The sequence below is a fragment of the Trachypithecus francoisi genome, unplaced genomic scaffold (genome assembly GCF_009764315.1).
Source record: "Trachypithecus francoisi isolate TF-2019V2 unplaced genomic scaffold, Tfra_2.0 Lachesis_group18, whole genome shotgun sequence".
Lineage (NCBI taxonomy): Eukaryota > Metazoa > Chordata > Mammalia > Primates > Cercopithecidae > Trachypithecus > Trachypithecus francoisi.
This window is the reverse complement of record NW_022681463.1, coordinates 871,072-887,987: the sequence shown is the minus strand read 5'-3', so window position 1 is coordinate 887,987 and position 16,916 is coordinate 871,072. Positions and strand designations below refer to the sequence as shown.

The following is a 16,916-nucleotide window of genomic DNA, read 5'->3' as shown; positions in this document are numbered from 1 at the left end:
AGAGGCAGCGGGGACTCCCAGGCCGCTCACACTGGGAGTGCTCATGGCCCAGCTGTGTCCAGGACACACAGTCTTCCTCTCCCCTCCCAATGACCAGCCCAGAAAGGTTTGCTGGAGAAACCCTCTCCTGCCTGGACTTGCCCCAGCCTCCTTTCCTGTCAGTAAAGGGAAGGAGACCATTTGGCCTTAACAATCCTGACCCCCTCAAATCTGGATCTTGTGATTTAGCTCCCAAAGTCTCAGGGACTAGGCTCCCCTGCCTCAGAGTCAAGCTAGCTCCAAACTCTTGGTCTATCCACTCTAGCTTCTAACAGCCCAGCATCTGGACCCGTGTGTAGCCTCCTTCACCCTCCAACACCCGGAACACAGGGCAGCAAAGTCCACTCGCGATGTCCACTGCCCAGAGTGGCGAGCCTCACAGACGGGACGGCCAGCACCAGGCTACAGGGACAGGGAGGGTAGACAACCGGGCAGGGAGAGGGGAGCCATCCGCCGCCTCCGGAGCACTGGGAAGAGAGCCTCCCCACATTCCCGAACCCCACCACACCCCGTGTCTCTCCCTCCCTGGCAGGGGTGGCCGGCATTCAGGCTCCAGCTGGAGTCCAAGCGACCTGGCCCAAAGGCTGACTCCACCTGTGGGCTCTGGGGTGAGACCTTTATCCTGTCATTTGTAAACAGATAATCCATTGAGTCATCAACAAATGTTTATTAAGTTCCTGCCATGTGCCAGGCACTGTTTTAGGTGCTGGAAAAACAGCAGTAGAGAAAGCAATCAAAAATATTCCTGAGGTATGCAGGCAAAAATGATTGGGGGTGGAGAGTGGGCATGGCACAGAATAAACACCAGGACCCACCTCACGGGGGTGTCATGAGGACTGAAGTGGGTCATTTTGCATTAAGAGCGTGGCACAGGACCTGGTCCATGGTAAGGGATGGACGCACAGTAGTTACCATTAGCTGTGGGTCATAGGCCAAGACTAAAAAAGAGCCACATCAGCTTCAGGAGGCCTTGGGAACACAGGGAAGTCACCTGATGCTGTTCAGTTGGCTCTGGCCAGGCTCAGAGGAACCAGGGACCCTTTCAGGGGAAGATTCCCACCCACCACCTACCAACGAGGGTGGCAAGATAGCAAGTGCCTTCAAACACGAACAAAAGCAAGATGCAAATGGCCACAGGACAAGTCCCGGTGACATATCCACAAACCGCAGGCAGAGAGCCTGTTAAAGGAAGGCCGTGTAAGTGTGCTCAGTCAGTGGAAAGTGGGCTTGCTCCAGGAAGGCCACAGCCTCATCCTGGCCTGTGTCACCTGCCCCGCGCACACGGCAAGTCCGGGGCCTGCGTCACCTGCCCCGCGCACACGGCAAGTCAGGGGCAGGTCCTGGGCATGCGGCAGGTCCGTGTCCCCATCTCACTCACTCATCGTCCCTCAGAGGGAACTGCAGTCGCTGCCTCCTCTGCCAAAACAACAGAAATAGCTACTCCAGTGTCCCAGGTGTCTTCCCACACACAAATGTGCAATGCGATACTTGCTGAACTCTAAAAAGCAGGAAGGTAATTAGCTGGGTGTGGTGGCAGGTGCCTATAATCCCAGCTACCAGGAGGCTGAGGCAAGAGAATCACCGGAACCTGGGAGGCAGAGGCTGCAGTGAGCTGAGATCGTGCCACTGCACTCCAGACTGGGTGACAGAGCAAGACTCCGTCTCATAAAAAAAAAAAAAAAGAAAGAAAAAGAAAAAGAAAAAAGAAAGGCAGGAAGGTCTCTGCCGGGCAGCAGGGACGGATACAGCTCGACCTGACTCCTAAGAGGTGAAAGGCCGCCCCAACTTGACAGAAACCTTTTGATTTCCCCCAGCGGTTCAAACAGATTTACTGGGCAACAAGTCTTTGAATATTGACTTTCTTTTTTTTTTTTTTTTTTTTTTTTTTTGAGACGGAGTCTCGCTGTGTCGCCCAGGCTGGAGTGCAGTGGCGCGATCTCGGCTCACTGCAAGCTCCGCCTCCCGGGTTCCCGCCATTCTCCCGCCTCAGCCTCCGAGTAGCTGGGACTACAGGCGCCGCCACTACGCCCGGCTAGTTTTTTGTATTTTTAGTAGAGACGGGGTTTCACCGTGTTAGCCAGGATGGTCTCGATCTCCTGACCTCGTGATCCGCCCGCCTCGGCCTCCCAAAGTGCTGGGATTACAGGCTTGAGCCACCGCGCCCGGCGAATATTGACTTTCAAATGAAAATAAACACAGCAAGGCAGCTCCGCGTCAGCAGATATGCTCCCAGCATGCTGATACCGCTAGACGCGCAGCGGGGAGCCCAGGCGGGAGGAAAAACACGCAGCAAGGCCAGCACCGAGTTCTGCAGGTGCTCCTTACTTTTCATTAACATGAAGCTTCCAGACAGATTCCCACTTATGCCTCATACCTCTTAAAAACGCAGGCTCGGCCAGGCGCGGTGGCTCAAGCCTGTAATCCCAGCACTTTGGGAGGCCGAGACGGGCGGATCACGAGGTCAGGAGATCGAGACCATCCTGGTGAACATGGTGAAACCCCATCTCTACTAAAAATACAAAAAATTAGCCAGGCGTGGTGGCGGCACCTGTAGTCCCAGCTACTCGGGAGGCTGAGGCAGGAGAATGGCGGGAACCCGGGAGGTGGACTTGGAGTGAGTGGAGATTGCACCACTGCACTCCAGCCTGGGTGACAGAGCCAGACTCCGTCTCAAAAAAAAAAAAAAAAATTACCTAGGTGTGGTGGTGCACGCCTGTAGTCCCAGCTACTCGGGAGACTGAGGTGGGAGGACCGCTCGAGCCCAGGAGTTCAAGACGTCAGTGAGCTCTGATCACACAGCTACATTCCAACCTGGGCAGCAGAGCAAGACCTTGACTCTAAAAATCTTAAGTAATTAATTTATATGTATATATTATATTTATATAAACCAGGCACTGTTTTAGGTGTTGGAGAAACAGCAGTAGGTAAAACAATCAAAAATATTCCTGAGGTGTGCAGGCAACAATGACTGGGGGTGGAGGGCAGGCATGGCACGGAATAAATATTAGCGCCCACTTTACATGGGCGTCCTGAGGACTGAAGTGGGTCATTTTGCATAAAGTGGGCAGCACAGGACCTGGCCCATAGTAAGGGACTGACACACAGTAGGTATACACACAGGCAGGCTCCATGGTGTATTTAATATTACATATTATCATTTAATAATGTTTAAAATATATAAAAATATATTTTAAAATATATTAAAAACATTTAAAAAGTTAGAAAATTATTTTTATATTATTTTGTATGCTAGATAATATATAATTGTATAATAAATAATATGTGATATTCTATTATATATTCTATTATATATTATAGATTATATATTATACTATATATACTATAGTATATAATAATATATAATACTATAACTACTATATACTACCATATGTATTATAGTATAATATATTACAGTATATCATATATTACAGTATTATATATTATTATATAATATATATTATGTAGTTATATATATAAAAATATATATGGGCAGGCTCCATGGTGTATTCTGTATAGTACACAGTATCTAACAGTCTTTGTAAATAACCATCTCCCACTGCTGACAGCAGAAAGTAAAATACTCTAGAAAAAATAACGAGAAGCAAATATTGTAGTTGCTCAAGTGTTTACTAGTTTCCAAGCATTAAATATGTACGCCGTGACCACTTTCAAATGGGCTTATCATGTTTTTAACCCAGTGATAAGATCAAAAAGTATTTTCTTAGCTTATATTTATATTTTCCACTTAACAGACTTTATAAAATAACATTGTTTCTATTAGATATGTGCTTATTTTGACTCTGGGCATTAACTTAACAACCTACAACTTCTAAAGCAGAAGAGACGATTTGTTTCCATCTAGACCGACCATATCATCAACATGGAGTCAGCTTCCCCCGGCTATAACATCACGTCATCCTTCCAAAAGAGCTCCGGACAGTCTTTCTTTTACTTCAGTTCGTTTTTGTTTGTTCGTTTCTGAGACAGGGTCTCGCTCTATCACCCACGCTGGAGTCCAGTGGCGGGATCTCAGCTTACTGCAACCTCCACCTCCTGGGCTCAAGTGAGCCTCCCACCTCAGCCTCCCAAGCAGCTGGGACCACAGGCGTGCACCACAATGCCATGCTAATTTTCTGTATTTTTGGAAGAGGTGGGGTTTCACCATGTTGCTCAGGCTGGTCTCGAACTCCTGAGCTCAAGCCGTCCACTCACTGTGGCCTCCCAATGTTCTGGGATCACAGCCCCCATCTCGCTCTGTCTCCAGGCTGGAGCGCAGTGGCGCGATCTCGGCTCACTGCAACCTCCGCCTCCCAGGCTCCAGGCTGGAGCACAGTGGCGCGATCTCGGCTCACTGCAACCTCCGCCTCCCAGGTTCAAGTGCTTCCCCTGCCTCAGCCTCCCGAGTAGCTGGGACTACAGGCATGCGCCACACCAAAGCCAGCTAGTTTTGTTTTTTGTTTTTGGGTTTTTTTTTTTTTTTTTTCATATTTCAGTAGAGACGAGGTTGGCCAGGATGGTCTCCATCTCCTGACCTGATGATCCCCCCGCCTCAGCCTCCCAAAATCTGTAAGGCCTCCCTTTACACCTGTAAAGGATTACAGGCGTGAGCCACCGCGCCCGGCCATCTTTCTTTTAAATAGGGATTTGAGATTCTACGTTTCAAGTTTAGAGGAAAGTGAGGGTTAAAACCATTTTAGGAACCAAATTAAGAATGTGGATGTTGGGATGATGCCACACTGGTTGTTGCAAACCGAGACAATGTTTTCCTGTAACACTTCAATAATCATTTTAAAGATCAATAGACCCGACACTGGCAAGCTTAAAATCCAACTGTACTAACACGTGGCTCCTGAAGATGTACTGATGCCACTCAGCAAAACGGTACCAAGAGCTGGAAAAGGGCTTACGTCTAGTAATTCCCTATTAACAAACTTGCCCTGAAGAAAGTCACAAAAAGCGTGGAAGAATGAGACAGAGGGATGATCCAACCAAGTTTAACTTACAATTGCACCATACTGGAAGTAGCAATAAGATCATTATTTTCTATGTGATATTTGACTTAGTTGATACATCCACTTGACAGACTCTTACATAGCCACTAGAAAGTATGAAATGTTGATTAATATAAGTAGAATATGATACTGTATCTAGAAAGACACACTATCATTACAATTATAAATATTACATGAGAAAAAAAGCTGGAGGTAAATACATTAAAATGTAAAAAATGGGTATTAGTGGAATTGAATTAGGCATGTCTTCCTCTTTGTAGCATGCAAACTTTATTAATATTTATAATTAATATTTTTTAAAGGGAGGGTTTCTGTCCTAAAGAAGCCTGGAAGGAAAACTGTGGCTGGCCCCGCCCTGGGGACAGAGCATCGAGTATGTCAATGTCGAGACAGGGATGCTGGGGCTGCCCCTGCGCTCTCCCACGTCGCACAGTTCATCGGAAGTCACGGACCAGGCTGTTAACAAGAACTGCATTTTCCTGCACTGCTGCAAGAACACACCAGGTGACCTCCCCATCCACTCCCCAACACCTAAGTCAAAATCACAACACAGCTAGATCCCAGCCTTCCAGACTTAGAGACATGACGAAGAAGAAACATTTACTTCTTTGAAAAAATGCACGGGGCCGGGCGCGGTGGCTCAAGCCTGTAATCCCAGCACTTTGGGAGGCCGAGACGGGCGGATCACGAGGTCAGGAGATCGAGACCATCCTGGCGAACATGGTGAAACCCCGTCTCTACTAAAAATTACAAAAAACTAGCCGGGCGAGGTGGCGGGCGCCTGTAGTCCCAGCTACTCGGGAGGCTGAGGCAGGAGAATGGCGTGAACCCGGGAGGCGGAGCTTGCAGTGAGCTGAGATCCGGCCACTGCACTCCAGCCTGGGTGACAGAGCGAGACTCCGTCTCAAAAAAAAAAAAAGAAAAAAAGAAAAAATGCACGGCCAGGCACAGTGGCTCATGTCTGTAATCCCAGCACTTTGGGAGGCCAAGGCAGGCAGATCACCTGAGGTGAGTTTGAGATCAGCTTGGCCAAAATGGTGAAACCCTGTTTCTACTAAAAATTCAAAAATTATCCAGGCGTAGCAGTGGGCACCTGTAATCCCAGCTACCTGGGAGGCTGAGGCAGGAGAATCACTTGAACCCAGGAGGCAGAGGTTGCAGTGAGCCGAGATCAGTGAGCCAACAATCCAGCCTGGGTGACAAGAACAAAACTCCGTCTCAAAAGAAAAAAAGAAAAAATTACCATCTTCCATTGGCAGGTGGTTGTGAAGGGGAAAAGACAAAATGCCCAAACTCAAAGGTAAAGTAGAAATTCAGACTAACGCTGACCTTGAGCCAGGCTTCCTGGAAAAGATCAAAGCCTGTTGCCTTCTAACATTCTGCTCCAGCACACGTAACTTCATACTCCACCCCACAAGGTAGAGGCCGAAGAGAACAAATCACAGTGGAGTGCTTTCCTAATGCTCCTGCAGGTCCCACGAAGTCTGAGACACAGGCAGGTCACAGCCTCGTCCATCACCGCAGGGCCTGCCAGCGCAGACCGTGCCAATAACCTGCCGTTGGTGGACGCTGCGGGGACCCACAACGCTGGCCATGTTTAGTCCTCACCTGCAGACAGACTGAACGCAATGAGGATGCCCTCCTCTTTATTTCACTGTCCTTCTTATGTTTTGACTTAGCATTTTCTCAAGTCCTATTTGGTCACAGAAGAACCTAAATACATAATTACAGATTAAGAGAAAAACTTGCCTGTCTCTTGAATGTATAACATTTTTCATTACTTGCTCATATTATATCTTTGAAGCTACACATACTATTAAAAAAAGCCAAGCAAATAAGCAAAAATACAGCTTCCCAGGAATAAGCCCTCACTCCCAGCTCTGTAAGCCACTATTCGAATAAAACAAGAACAAGCCATCAGAAAAGTAAGGCTTTGGCTCAAGCCTGTAATCCCAGCACTTTGGGAGGCCGAGACAGGTGGATCGCGAGGTCAGGAGATCGAGACCATCCTGGCTAACACGGCGAAACCCCGTCTCTACTAAAAAATAGAAAAAACTAGCCGGGCGAGTTGGCAGGCGCCTGTAGTCCCAGCTACTCGGGAGGCTGAGGCAGGAGAATGGCGTAAACCCGGGAGGCGGAGCTTGCAGTAAGCTGAGATCCGGCCACTGCACTCCAGCCTGGGCGACTGCGAGACTCCGTCTCAAAAAAAAAAAAAAAAAAAGAAAAGTAAGGCTTGTGGCAAGAAGCTGGTAGAACATCAGGACAGAATGTTTCCACACGTCGCAAGTGAAAACCGAAGGCTTGTGCTTCCAGGTGATCTCGGGAGTGTGTGAGGTGGGCCTGCCCCAGTCCATCCGGAGTCCCACGCACCTTAGCAATGTCATACCACTCAGCAACAAATTACCAATCAACACAACCGCACAGACAACGTCAAGTTCATTTTATTCTGCGAGAGAAACCAAACTCAAAAGGCTGCATCATGCATGATTCCATTTTACATAACATTTTGGAGAAGGCAAAACTATAGGGACAAAAAACAGATCAGTGGTGGGCAAGGCCTGGGGAAGGATGGGAGGAAATTCGCTGCAAAGGGAAGGAGGAACTCTGTGCTCTGAACCCCGACTGTGACTCTGGTTTCATATGTGACTGTATGCATCTGTCACATAGCACATCAGACACATAGCACTGAACGCTGAAATGAGTGAATTTTCTTGTGTGTAAATTATATCTTAGTAAACCTGATTTTACAATTTTTAAAGAAAAAAATACGTATGGCCGTGTGTGGTGGCTCACTCCTGTAATTCCAGCACTTTGGGAGGCTGGAGTGGGCAGATCACCTGGGGTCAGGAGTTCAAGACCAGCCTGGTCGACATGCTGAAACTCCATCTCTACTAAAAATACAAAACTTAGCACTTAGCCAGGCATGGCGGTGGGCGCCTATAATCCCAGCTACTTGGGAGGCTGAGGTAGGAGAATCACTTTAACCCGGGAGGCGGAGGTTACAGTGAGTCAAGATCATGCCACTGCACTCCAGCCTGGGCGACAGAGTGAGACTCCATCTCAAAAGGAAAAAGAAAAACCACATACAACAGAAAAAGTGTTAACTCCAGTTTCCCTGCACATTCCCGAATATTCTCAGGGCTGGCCATCCCACCTGCCCAGTGCTGCCTGAACCCTCACACCCATCCCTACCAAAAGAAGGAATATTCTGAGTCTCAGTGAACCAAGACCAAAAGTCCAACAAGCTTCTATCCTTTAAGAAAACAAATTTCCAAAGAACACGACTTCCTGTAATTACTGACAGCGACTGAAAGTCCTTTTCAAAATGACTAGCGTTCTCTCCATTTTAAAGGTATAGTTGAGATGCAAATTCTGATCACCTACATAGACAATATCAATTTAACTTCTCAATTTCAGCTATTGTTCTGACTTTGTGTAAGGAAACCCCATTTAAACTTCATAACTCCATAAACCATTCCCATGGCTCCCACCAGCTACTGTGATCTCCAGTTTTAAGTTCCAGAGATTAGATAAGGCCTCTACATAGTGGCTAATGAGCCTTAATGTGCTTTAAAAGTCAAGGCTTGAGACCAGCTTTTCAGAGTAAACTTATTTTTCCAGCACAGTAGGTTTTCTTGCCAGGCAAGATTTGATTTCAAAATTGCACTAAGTTCTAGAAATTCAGGTTTCTTTCTTGCATGCTCCCACATTTCAGCAGAGTATTAGGAAGCGTCTGACCCAGGCTCCCCGCCCTCCAGGGTTGGGTAGAAGACAATCCACGGGGAAATCCGTACTCCAATTACTGGGCTTTGCCCCCTGGGGCTGGGCAGATCCAACAGTGGGATTATTTTTAGTTGAAGCATCGTGGCAAGCAGTGTGTGGATGTGTGTGTGTGTGTGTGTGTGCGTGCACGCGCACGCGTATCCTCAAGCTCTGCCTCTTGCTTTTGAACAATTCCGTAAAGTAAGAATTTTCTTTTTATAAGAAAACTACAGCAACATATCTTATAAGAAAACTATAGAAACATAGATGGCATTGGAGATCATTATATTAAGCGAAATAAGCCAGGCACAGAAAGACGAAGATCCCACGTTCTCACCCATGTAGAGGAGCTAAAGCAGTGGGTCTCGTGGAGGTACACAGTGGAATGGTGGACACCCGTGGCCAAGTTACCAGGAAGGGAAGGAGGGATGAAGAGAAGCTGGTTAATGAGTACAAAATACAGTTAGCTAGAAGGAATAAGTTCTAGCACTCAATAGTACAGTAGGGAAATTAGAGTTAATCATTCTATATATTTCAAAATAGCTAGAAGATGTATAATGTTCCCAACACAATAAAAGATAAACATGTGAGGTTCTGGATATCCTAATACACCGGGATTTGACCGTACACACACTGAACACACAAATCAATCTCACACGAATCCCAAATATGTACAATTACGATACAGCAATTAATTCTTTTAAAAAAAGAAAACTGTCTCCAAGTAGCCTAGACGGATTTTTCTACACTGAGAACCTTCCCTTGTATAAATCAGAAAAAGGAGCTGTGAGAGCTGCTAAGGGGGTGCCACTGGCAAGAAGTCTGTGGACCCTGAGATGAGGCAGCGTCACAGCGCAGGTGAGTGGCTGCAGCCCGGTAGAGGCTGCGGACTTTGGGAACCTCAGCTTTAATGGAATTCTCAGATGGAAGCTTCTTTCAGGTTTGCCATCAAATGGTGACTATCACAATATTTTAGGTCTAAAAATTTTATGTCTCACTTGAGGTCAGGAGTTCAAGACCAGCCTGTCCAACATGGTGAAACCCTGTTTCTACTAAAAATACAAAAATCAGCTGGGTGTGGTGGCAGATGCCTGTAATCCCAACTACTTGGGACGCTGAGGCACGAGAATTGCTTGAACCTAGGAGGCAGAAGTTGCAGTGAGCCAAGATAGTGCCACTGCACTCCAGCCTGGGCAATAGAGCAAGACTGACTCTGTCTCAAAAAAAAAAAAAAAATTGTATGTCTTCTATCTGATATAACCCTGAGCAAATCATACAGCAGGAAATGTTCTAAGTTTTAAATAAAAACCATGATACAAAATTCTATTTACAGTACAATCTCAAATCATTAGAGAAAGAAAATAAACAGGAGGGGTGGAAACATAAATACACAAAAATCTTAAGTATTTTTGGAATAATGAACCTAAACAGGATTGTCCTAAACGTTCTTTACAACACAGCGATGTTTAATTAGGTAAGATACATGTTTAACATTATATTTTGTTAGAAACACAAATGTACTTTAACAAACATGTGGTGCAGCATTAGGTACGTTTCACTTTGGGGGTTTCATTTACTTGTTTGTTTGGTAAACCTGAGACACTAACATGCACTAGTTTTGTTGTTGTTGTTTTTGAGGCAAGATCTCAGTCTGTCACCCGGGCTGGAGTACAGTGGCTTCATCTCGGCTCATGGCAACCTTCACCTCCTGGGTTCAAGGGATTCTCATGCCTCAGCCTCTCGAGTAGCTGGAATTACAGGCACACACCACCACGCCTAGCTAATTTTTTGTATTTTCAGTAGAGATGAGGTTTTGCCATGTTGCCCAAGCTGGTCTTGAACTACTGAGCTCAGGTAATCTGCCCACAATGGCTTCCCAAAGTGCTGGGATTACAGGCGTGGACCACCACACCCAGCCTATGCACTAGTTTTAAAATTCAGAGGATTAAATTTGCTCTACGTCATATAAAGAAATGTGTAGGCTGGGCGCGATGGCTCATGCCTGTAATCCCAGGACTTGGGGAGGCGGAGGCAGGTGGATCACTCTAGTGAGAGGTCAGGAGTTAGACAGCAGCCAGGCCAACATAGTGAAACCCCATCTCTACTAAAAAAAAGTACACAAAAAATTAGCTGTGTGTGGTGGCACATGCCTGTAATCCCAGCTATACAGGAGGCTGAGGCATGAGAATCCCTTGAACCCAGGAGGTGGAGCTTGCAGTGAGCCGAGATCACACCACTGCACTCCAGCCAGGATGACAAAGCAAGACTCCATCTCAAAGAGGAAAAAAAAAAAGGAAGAAAAGAAATGTGTAAACATGCCCAAGAAAATCAGTTAACTGGCAAAAATGAACTGTTGATTTTTTTTTCTTACTCATCTTTCCTTCTGATTCATTTCATTCTCCTACTAAATACCTTCCTTGCAGGATTCTAATCAGGACATAGATTGAAATCCAAACCCTTTAGTTCTTCATTTTCTTTAATAATTATTTTTTCCTCAGGTCTCACAATATGTTTTTTTGGTTTTTGGTTTTTGGTTTTTGAGAAGCCTCGCAAGTAGCTGGAGCCACAGGCGCACGCCGCCACACCTGGCTGCGTTTTTGTATTTTCAGTAGAGATGAGGTCTCACCATGTTGGCCAGGCTGGTCTTGACCTCCCAAGCTCAAGCAATCCGCCCACCTCAGCCTCCCAGAGCACTGGGATTACAGGCATGAGCCACCGCGCCCGGCCTTCATCTTTCTTTAAAGAAACATTTAAATGGTGCTTCTCTTCGTGTACTCCTGTAAGCACTGTATATTACTCAGTTCACCTAAGTAATTCTTCAGGTTGGTGTTCAGAGCATGCTGACTTGGTTTCCACCTTGGACCAGCCTTTCCTACCTTTCCAGTGGGTCTGTCATGTGGTCTTAAGAACATCCTCAAAGGGATCTCTCGTCTCGTTCATCGCTTCCTGAGACACAATCCTCCCATCCCTACTCCCAAAATCCACTTGTCAAAAGTCCAGACAAGCTCTAATCCTACCTGCATTAAACCTTCCTAAAGCCTCCCGGTCAGAACAATTCCTACCCACTCTTCTCTCTGGTATTGGAGGCACAACCATTTCTGAAGAGTATCAACTCTCACAGGAATTAAACCTACTAGTTTGCATCATCCTTCTCTACTTTCCTCTCCTCATGCGGCCTGGCTCTGTGTTCTACGTAATAGATGTGGCTCAACACGTCATGCCTTGTAAATACACTCATTTAATCTATAAAATAAAGACAGGCCCTAGTCAAAGGGCCGTTTTCACTAGTGCCAACCAGGTACAGAACACCAGATGCTGTCCCATGCCATTCTTTATTACCAAAATTGTTATAAATGGCCACATTATAAAATAATTACCATTTCCTGAGCATTTTCTGTGTGCCAAGTACCATGTAAGCACTTTACATGCTTTCTAAGTTCACATATTCCCCCCGGATTACTCTTTAACAGAAAAACTTGCCTTATTGTCCAAGTCTATGACAATGTTCTCATATGATGGAGGGTTCACCACTTTGTAAAAAACAATATATACACACACACACACAACCAGAACTAATTCAATTAGGGTAGTTTTAGATGTTTACAGAAATCATATGATAAACTATCAAAAAAAATGGGATGGGGAGACAAAGAAATTTCACATGGACAGATGAATTATTCCTAGGGAATGACTTTACAATTGTCACTGCAAGGAAATGTATAAATTAGCTATAGAAAGATTCTTTAAAAGAAAAAACAACAACACAGCAAGTTGCCATGCTACAGAATCACAAGTTACAAGAGGAAAAAACACCTAAATGTTTGAGAATTAGTCTTTTGAGGCTGGGAATAAAATGTGCAGCGCCAGCATTGCAGACGGGTTCAAAAAGCTCTGCACAGCAATGTCTCCAGCAGGCAAAGGTAACGTGGTCTGGGAATTCTGTTTGGAGAGACTCAAAAAGTGATTGTAATGAAGCCAAACGTGCTGAAGTTGGAGGTATCAGCGCAGAGTTTGAACAAAAGCATTCTGTGAAATGTGAAAGTAGAAATATTATAATAACAGATCACTTATTCATATTTCAATCACATTATATAACTAAATACTTTCCTTAAAAACTAAACTCATGGCCAGGCACAGTGGCTCATGCCTTGGGAGGCTGAGGCTCAAGAATCGCTTGAACCCAGGAGGCGGAGGTTGCAGTGAGCCAAGATCACACCACTGAACTCCAGCCTGGATGACAGAGCGAGACTCTATCTCAAAAAAAAAACCACAAAAAACAAAAATAAAAACAAAAAACTAAACTCATGCAGGTCACAATGGCTCACGCCTGTAATCCTAGCACTTCGAGAGGCCAAGATCAGGAGTTTGAGACCAGCCTGGCTAACACGGTGAAACCCTGTCTCTACTAAAAATGCAAAAATTAGCTGGGTGTGGTGGTACACGCGTAATCCCAGCTACTCTGCAGGCTGAGACAGGAGAATCGCTTGAATCCAGGAGGTGGAGGCTGCAATGAGCCAAGATCACACCACTGCACTCCAGCCTGAGTCAACTTAGTGACTCTGTCTCAAAAATATAAAAAATAAAACTAAATGCACGTGAAAGAAACTTCTCTGCCAAGACCAGGCCTGGAGAGCGTCTGTACTCTTCAGAAGCAGCTCCTCCTGCAGCACCCGCAGCTGAGAAAGGGCAGAAACAGGTGTCACTGGGAACTCATTAGGAGCCCTCGGGTCTCTTTAACGGCCCTTCGACTTCATACAAACTTCACCATATCAGGAGATAGAGGATAATATACTAGAAAGAGATAAGAAGTTGAAAAACAGTCGTCTCCTTGTGTTCTGTTGCCACACCCATTTGTTTAATGAATTTTTAGCAAATTGAGAAATTTAACAATTTAAAGAAATTTTAGAGTCATAGAGACCTAAAACCTCCATCATCTGTATTTGACCCAAATCTTAGAGCAGCAACGGACCAGAGAACACACACAGCCTTTTCGGTTTGCTTCCAAATTCTCAGCTAGAATATCAACAGAGGAACAACGTGAAATGTGCAAATCTCAGAACACAAAATATCAAGGAAAGGTACTGGGAATAATGACTCTTTTAGTTTTAGGTTAATTTGCATAAACCTTATAGCAGTAAGTGCAGCCTTTGAAAAGACAAGGGTATGCCTCGGGATTCTTCAGCAGGGCAGGGCCTGTGCGTGGGCACAGGAGCTCCGGGAGCGGGGTGCCTGGAAAGAGGGCAAGCCGCAGGGGCTGCTCCCAGCTCCACCTGGAGGGACCACTCACCTCCCCAGGCTCATCCTGCTGTGCAAACAACCCTCATGAGGATTTCTCTTTTTTAAAGCAAAGTTGTTGGAAAGGCTGCATGCAACTGAAAAGTTTTCTTTTTGATGATTTAAGCTTTTGCTCAATTACCTATGAGAATAATAATATAATCTCTCAGTTGATAAGATGATAAACTAAAATAGTATTAGCAGCCCAGAAAACCTATTTTTGCTAAAACTGCTTAATGCCTCTAAAATACAACATTGTCACCAGAATCCCCAGGGGCCTCGCGGATAAGGCATTGGTCTCCTAAAACAGAACACTGTCACACTAGTCTGGTGAGAACCCAGTATACAGGGTGTTTTGAGGACCACATTTCCTATCACATAAAATAAAATCCTGCCCTTGAAGATGCAAAATGCCCGCACCTGCCACTGCCCTGTATCCTGCCCTGTTCCTCAGGAGAGCCTGAGAGACCATGTCTCAGGCCCCAGTGCCCTTCACTCACCTGAATGTGCATGGCGCCCTCTACTGCTTCTTGGATATTGGGGCAGCCACTGATGAGGGACAGCTGCTCTTCAGCACTCAGGGAGCCTTTCAGAGCACCTGCCTGCTCCAGCAACTTCATCTCCTTTCTGGAAAGGCAGAGAGAAGGATCACTGTGAGTATTCAAGACCGCATTTAAAAACAAAGCTCAACATCAGGAATCATCAGGGAAATGCAAAGCAGAACCACAGTGAGATACCACCTCACACCCATTCGGGGCTACCAAAAATAGAAACCAGCAATTGCTGGCAAGGATGTGGGGCAACTGGAACCATTGTGCACTGCTGGTGAGACTGTGAAACACTGCAGCCGCTGCGGAAAACAGATACGGCAGGTCCCAAACACACAATCACCGTATGACCCAGCAACTCCACTTCTGGGTATAAACCGAAAATAATGGAAAGCACGGTCTGTAAGAGATTTTTGTACACCCATGTGCACAGCAGCATTATTCACAGTAGCCAAGAGCTAGCAGCAACATAAGCATCCATCAATAGATGAGCAGATAAACAAAATGTGGTACATACACACAACAGAGGAAGGAAATTCTGTCACATGCTACAAAATGGATGAACCTTGAGGACATTATGCTGAGTGAAATAAGCCAGTCACAAAAGGAAAAATACTGTGTGATTCCACCTAGAAGAGGTATCTAGAGCAGTCAAAATAATAGAGGCAGGCCAGGCGGCTCACTCCTGTAATCCCAGCACTTTGAGAGGCCGAGGTGGGTGGATCACTTGAGGTCAGGAGTTCAAGACCAGCCTGGCCAACATGGTGAAACCCTGTCTCTACTAAAAATACGAAAAAAAAGCTGGGCATGGTGCCGTGCACCTGTAATCCCAGCTACTCACGAGGCTGAGGCAGAAGAATCGCTTGAACCCGGGAGGCAGAGGTTGCAGTGAGCTATGGTCGTACCACTGCACTTCAGCCTGAGCGACAGAGTGAGACTCTGTCTCAAAAAAATAATAACAGAGACAGAACTAGAATGTTGGTAGCTGCCAGGGGCTGGGGGTTGAGGAATGGGGAGTTAAGGTTTAATGGATACAGAGTTTCAATTTGAGAAGATGAAAACATTCTGGAGATGAATGATGGTGATGGTAGCACAGTAATGTAAATATACTTAATACACTCAAAACATTAAGGTAAATTTTATTCTATATACTTTACCACAATTTAAAATCCTAATTACTTGTTTTAAAATGAAACCATCCTCATGGCAGGGGCAGAGTGGGGGGCATGCTGGAAAACAGTGGTTCTAATCCTCTCCCTTGGGTCAGTGCCCTGGGATGGAAGGATTGAAAGAAGGTACCTTATAGCTGAGTGGGTTTTGTGGCATGTGATCTGTGCAGTCACCTGGGCCACCATGCTCAGAAGGGCCTGTGCTGGGTTTACTGCTCTGCTGTTAGCATCTTACAACTCTTAATATATTTTTGCTTTTTGGGTTTTGTTTTGTTTTTGTTGCTGTTGTTGTTTAGATTTTTTGTTTGGTTTGGTTTCGTTTTTGAGACAAGATCCTGCTCTATCACCCAGGCTGGAGTGTAGTGGCACAATCATGACTCGCCATAGCCTTGACCTCCCGGGATCAAGTGATCCTCCCACCTCAGCCTCCCAAGTAGCGGGGACTACACAGGCACACCACCACGCCTGACTAATTTTTTATATTTTTTGGTAGAGACGGGGTTTTGCCATGTTGCCCAGGCTGATCTCTAACTCCTGGGCTCAAGTGATCCTCCTGCCTTGGCCTCCCAAAGTGCTGGGATTATAGGCATGAGCCACAGCACCTGGCCCTAAGTTTTTTTAAAAGGAAGGAGAAAATCTTTGAGAAGTTTTTCTCATATAAGTAATTTGGGAGATTCATAATATATCAGCTTAAAAAAAACTACCTATCTTAAAATAGGGCCACAAAACAGCTATCTTATTTTGGAGAATTATAAAGACAAACATACTGATCCCTGCTCAGATCTTATCATCCACAAAACAACTCAGTGTTAAGTATCAAATATCCTGGACCACCATCCCCAGTGAGCCGGCATTTTAAAATTTTCATATAGAACAAATTCCTTGAATTAGAGGCTTATAAAGTTAGTGAGGCCAGCCACAGTGGCTCACGCCTGTAATTCCAGCACTTTGGGAGGCCAAGGCAGGCGGGTCACTTGAGGATGGGTTTGAGACCAGCCTGGGCAACATGGTGAAACCTCGTCTATACAAAAAATACAAAAACTAGCTGGGCATGATGGTGCACACCTGTAGTCCCAGCCACTCGGGAGGCTGAGGTGGGAGAATCACTTGAG

General features: G+C 45.6%; 1 protein-coding gene across 3 annotated transcripts in view; it reads right to left on the bottom strand.

The window, feature by feature from the left end:
• Window positions 1–16,916, bottom strand: part of CRYL1 (crystallin lambda 1) — a 105,441-nt gene that overhangs the window by 57,600 nt on the left and 30,925 nt on the right. For all 3 annotated transcript variants that reach the window (XM_033177045.1, XM_033177044.1, XM_033177043.1), the window contains exon 3: window positions 14,588–14,714. In XM_033177045.1, coding sequence (XP_033032936.1) covers window positions 14,588–14,714 — 127 coding nt within the window. The remainder of the gene's footprint in view (window positions 1–14,587; window positions 14,715–16,916) is intronic.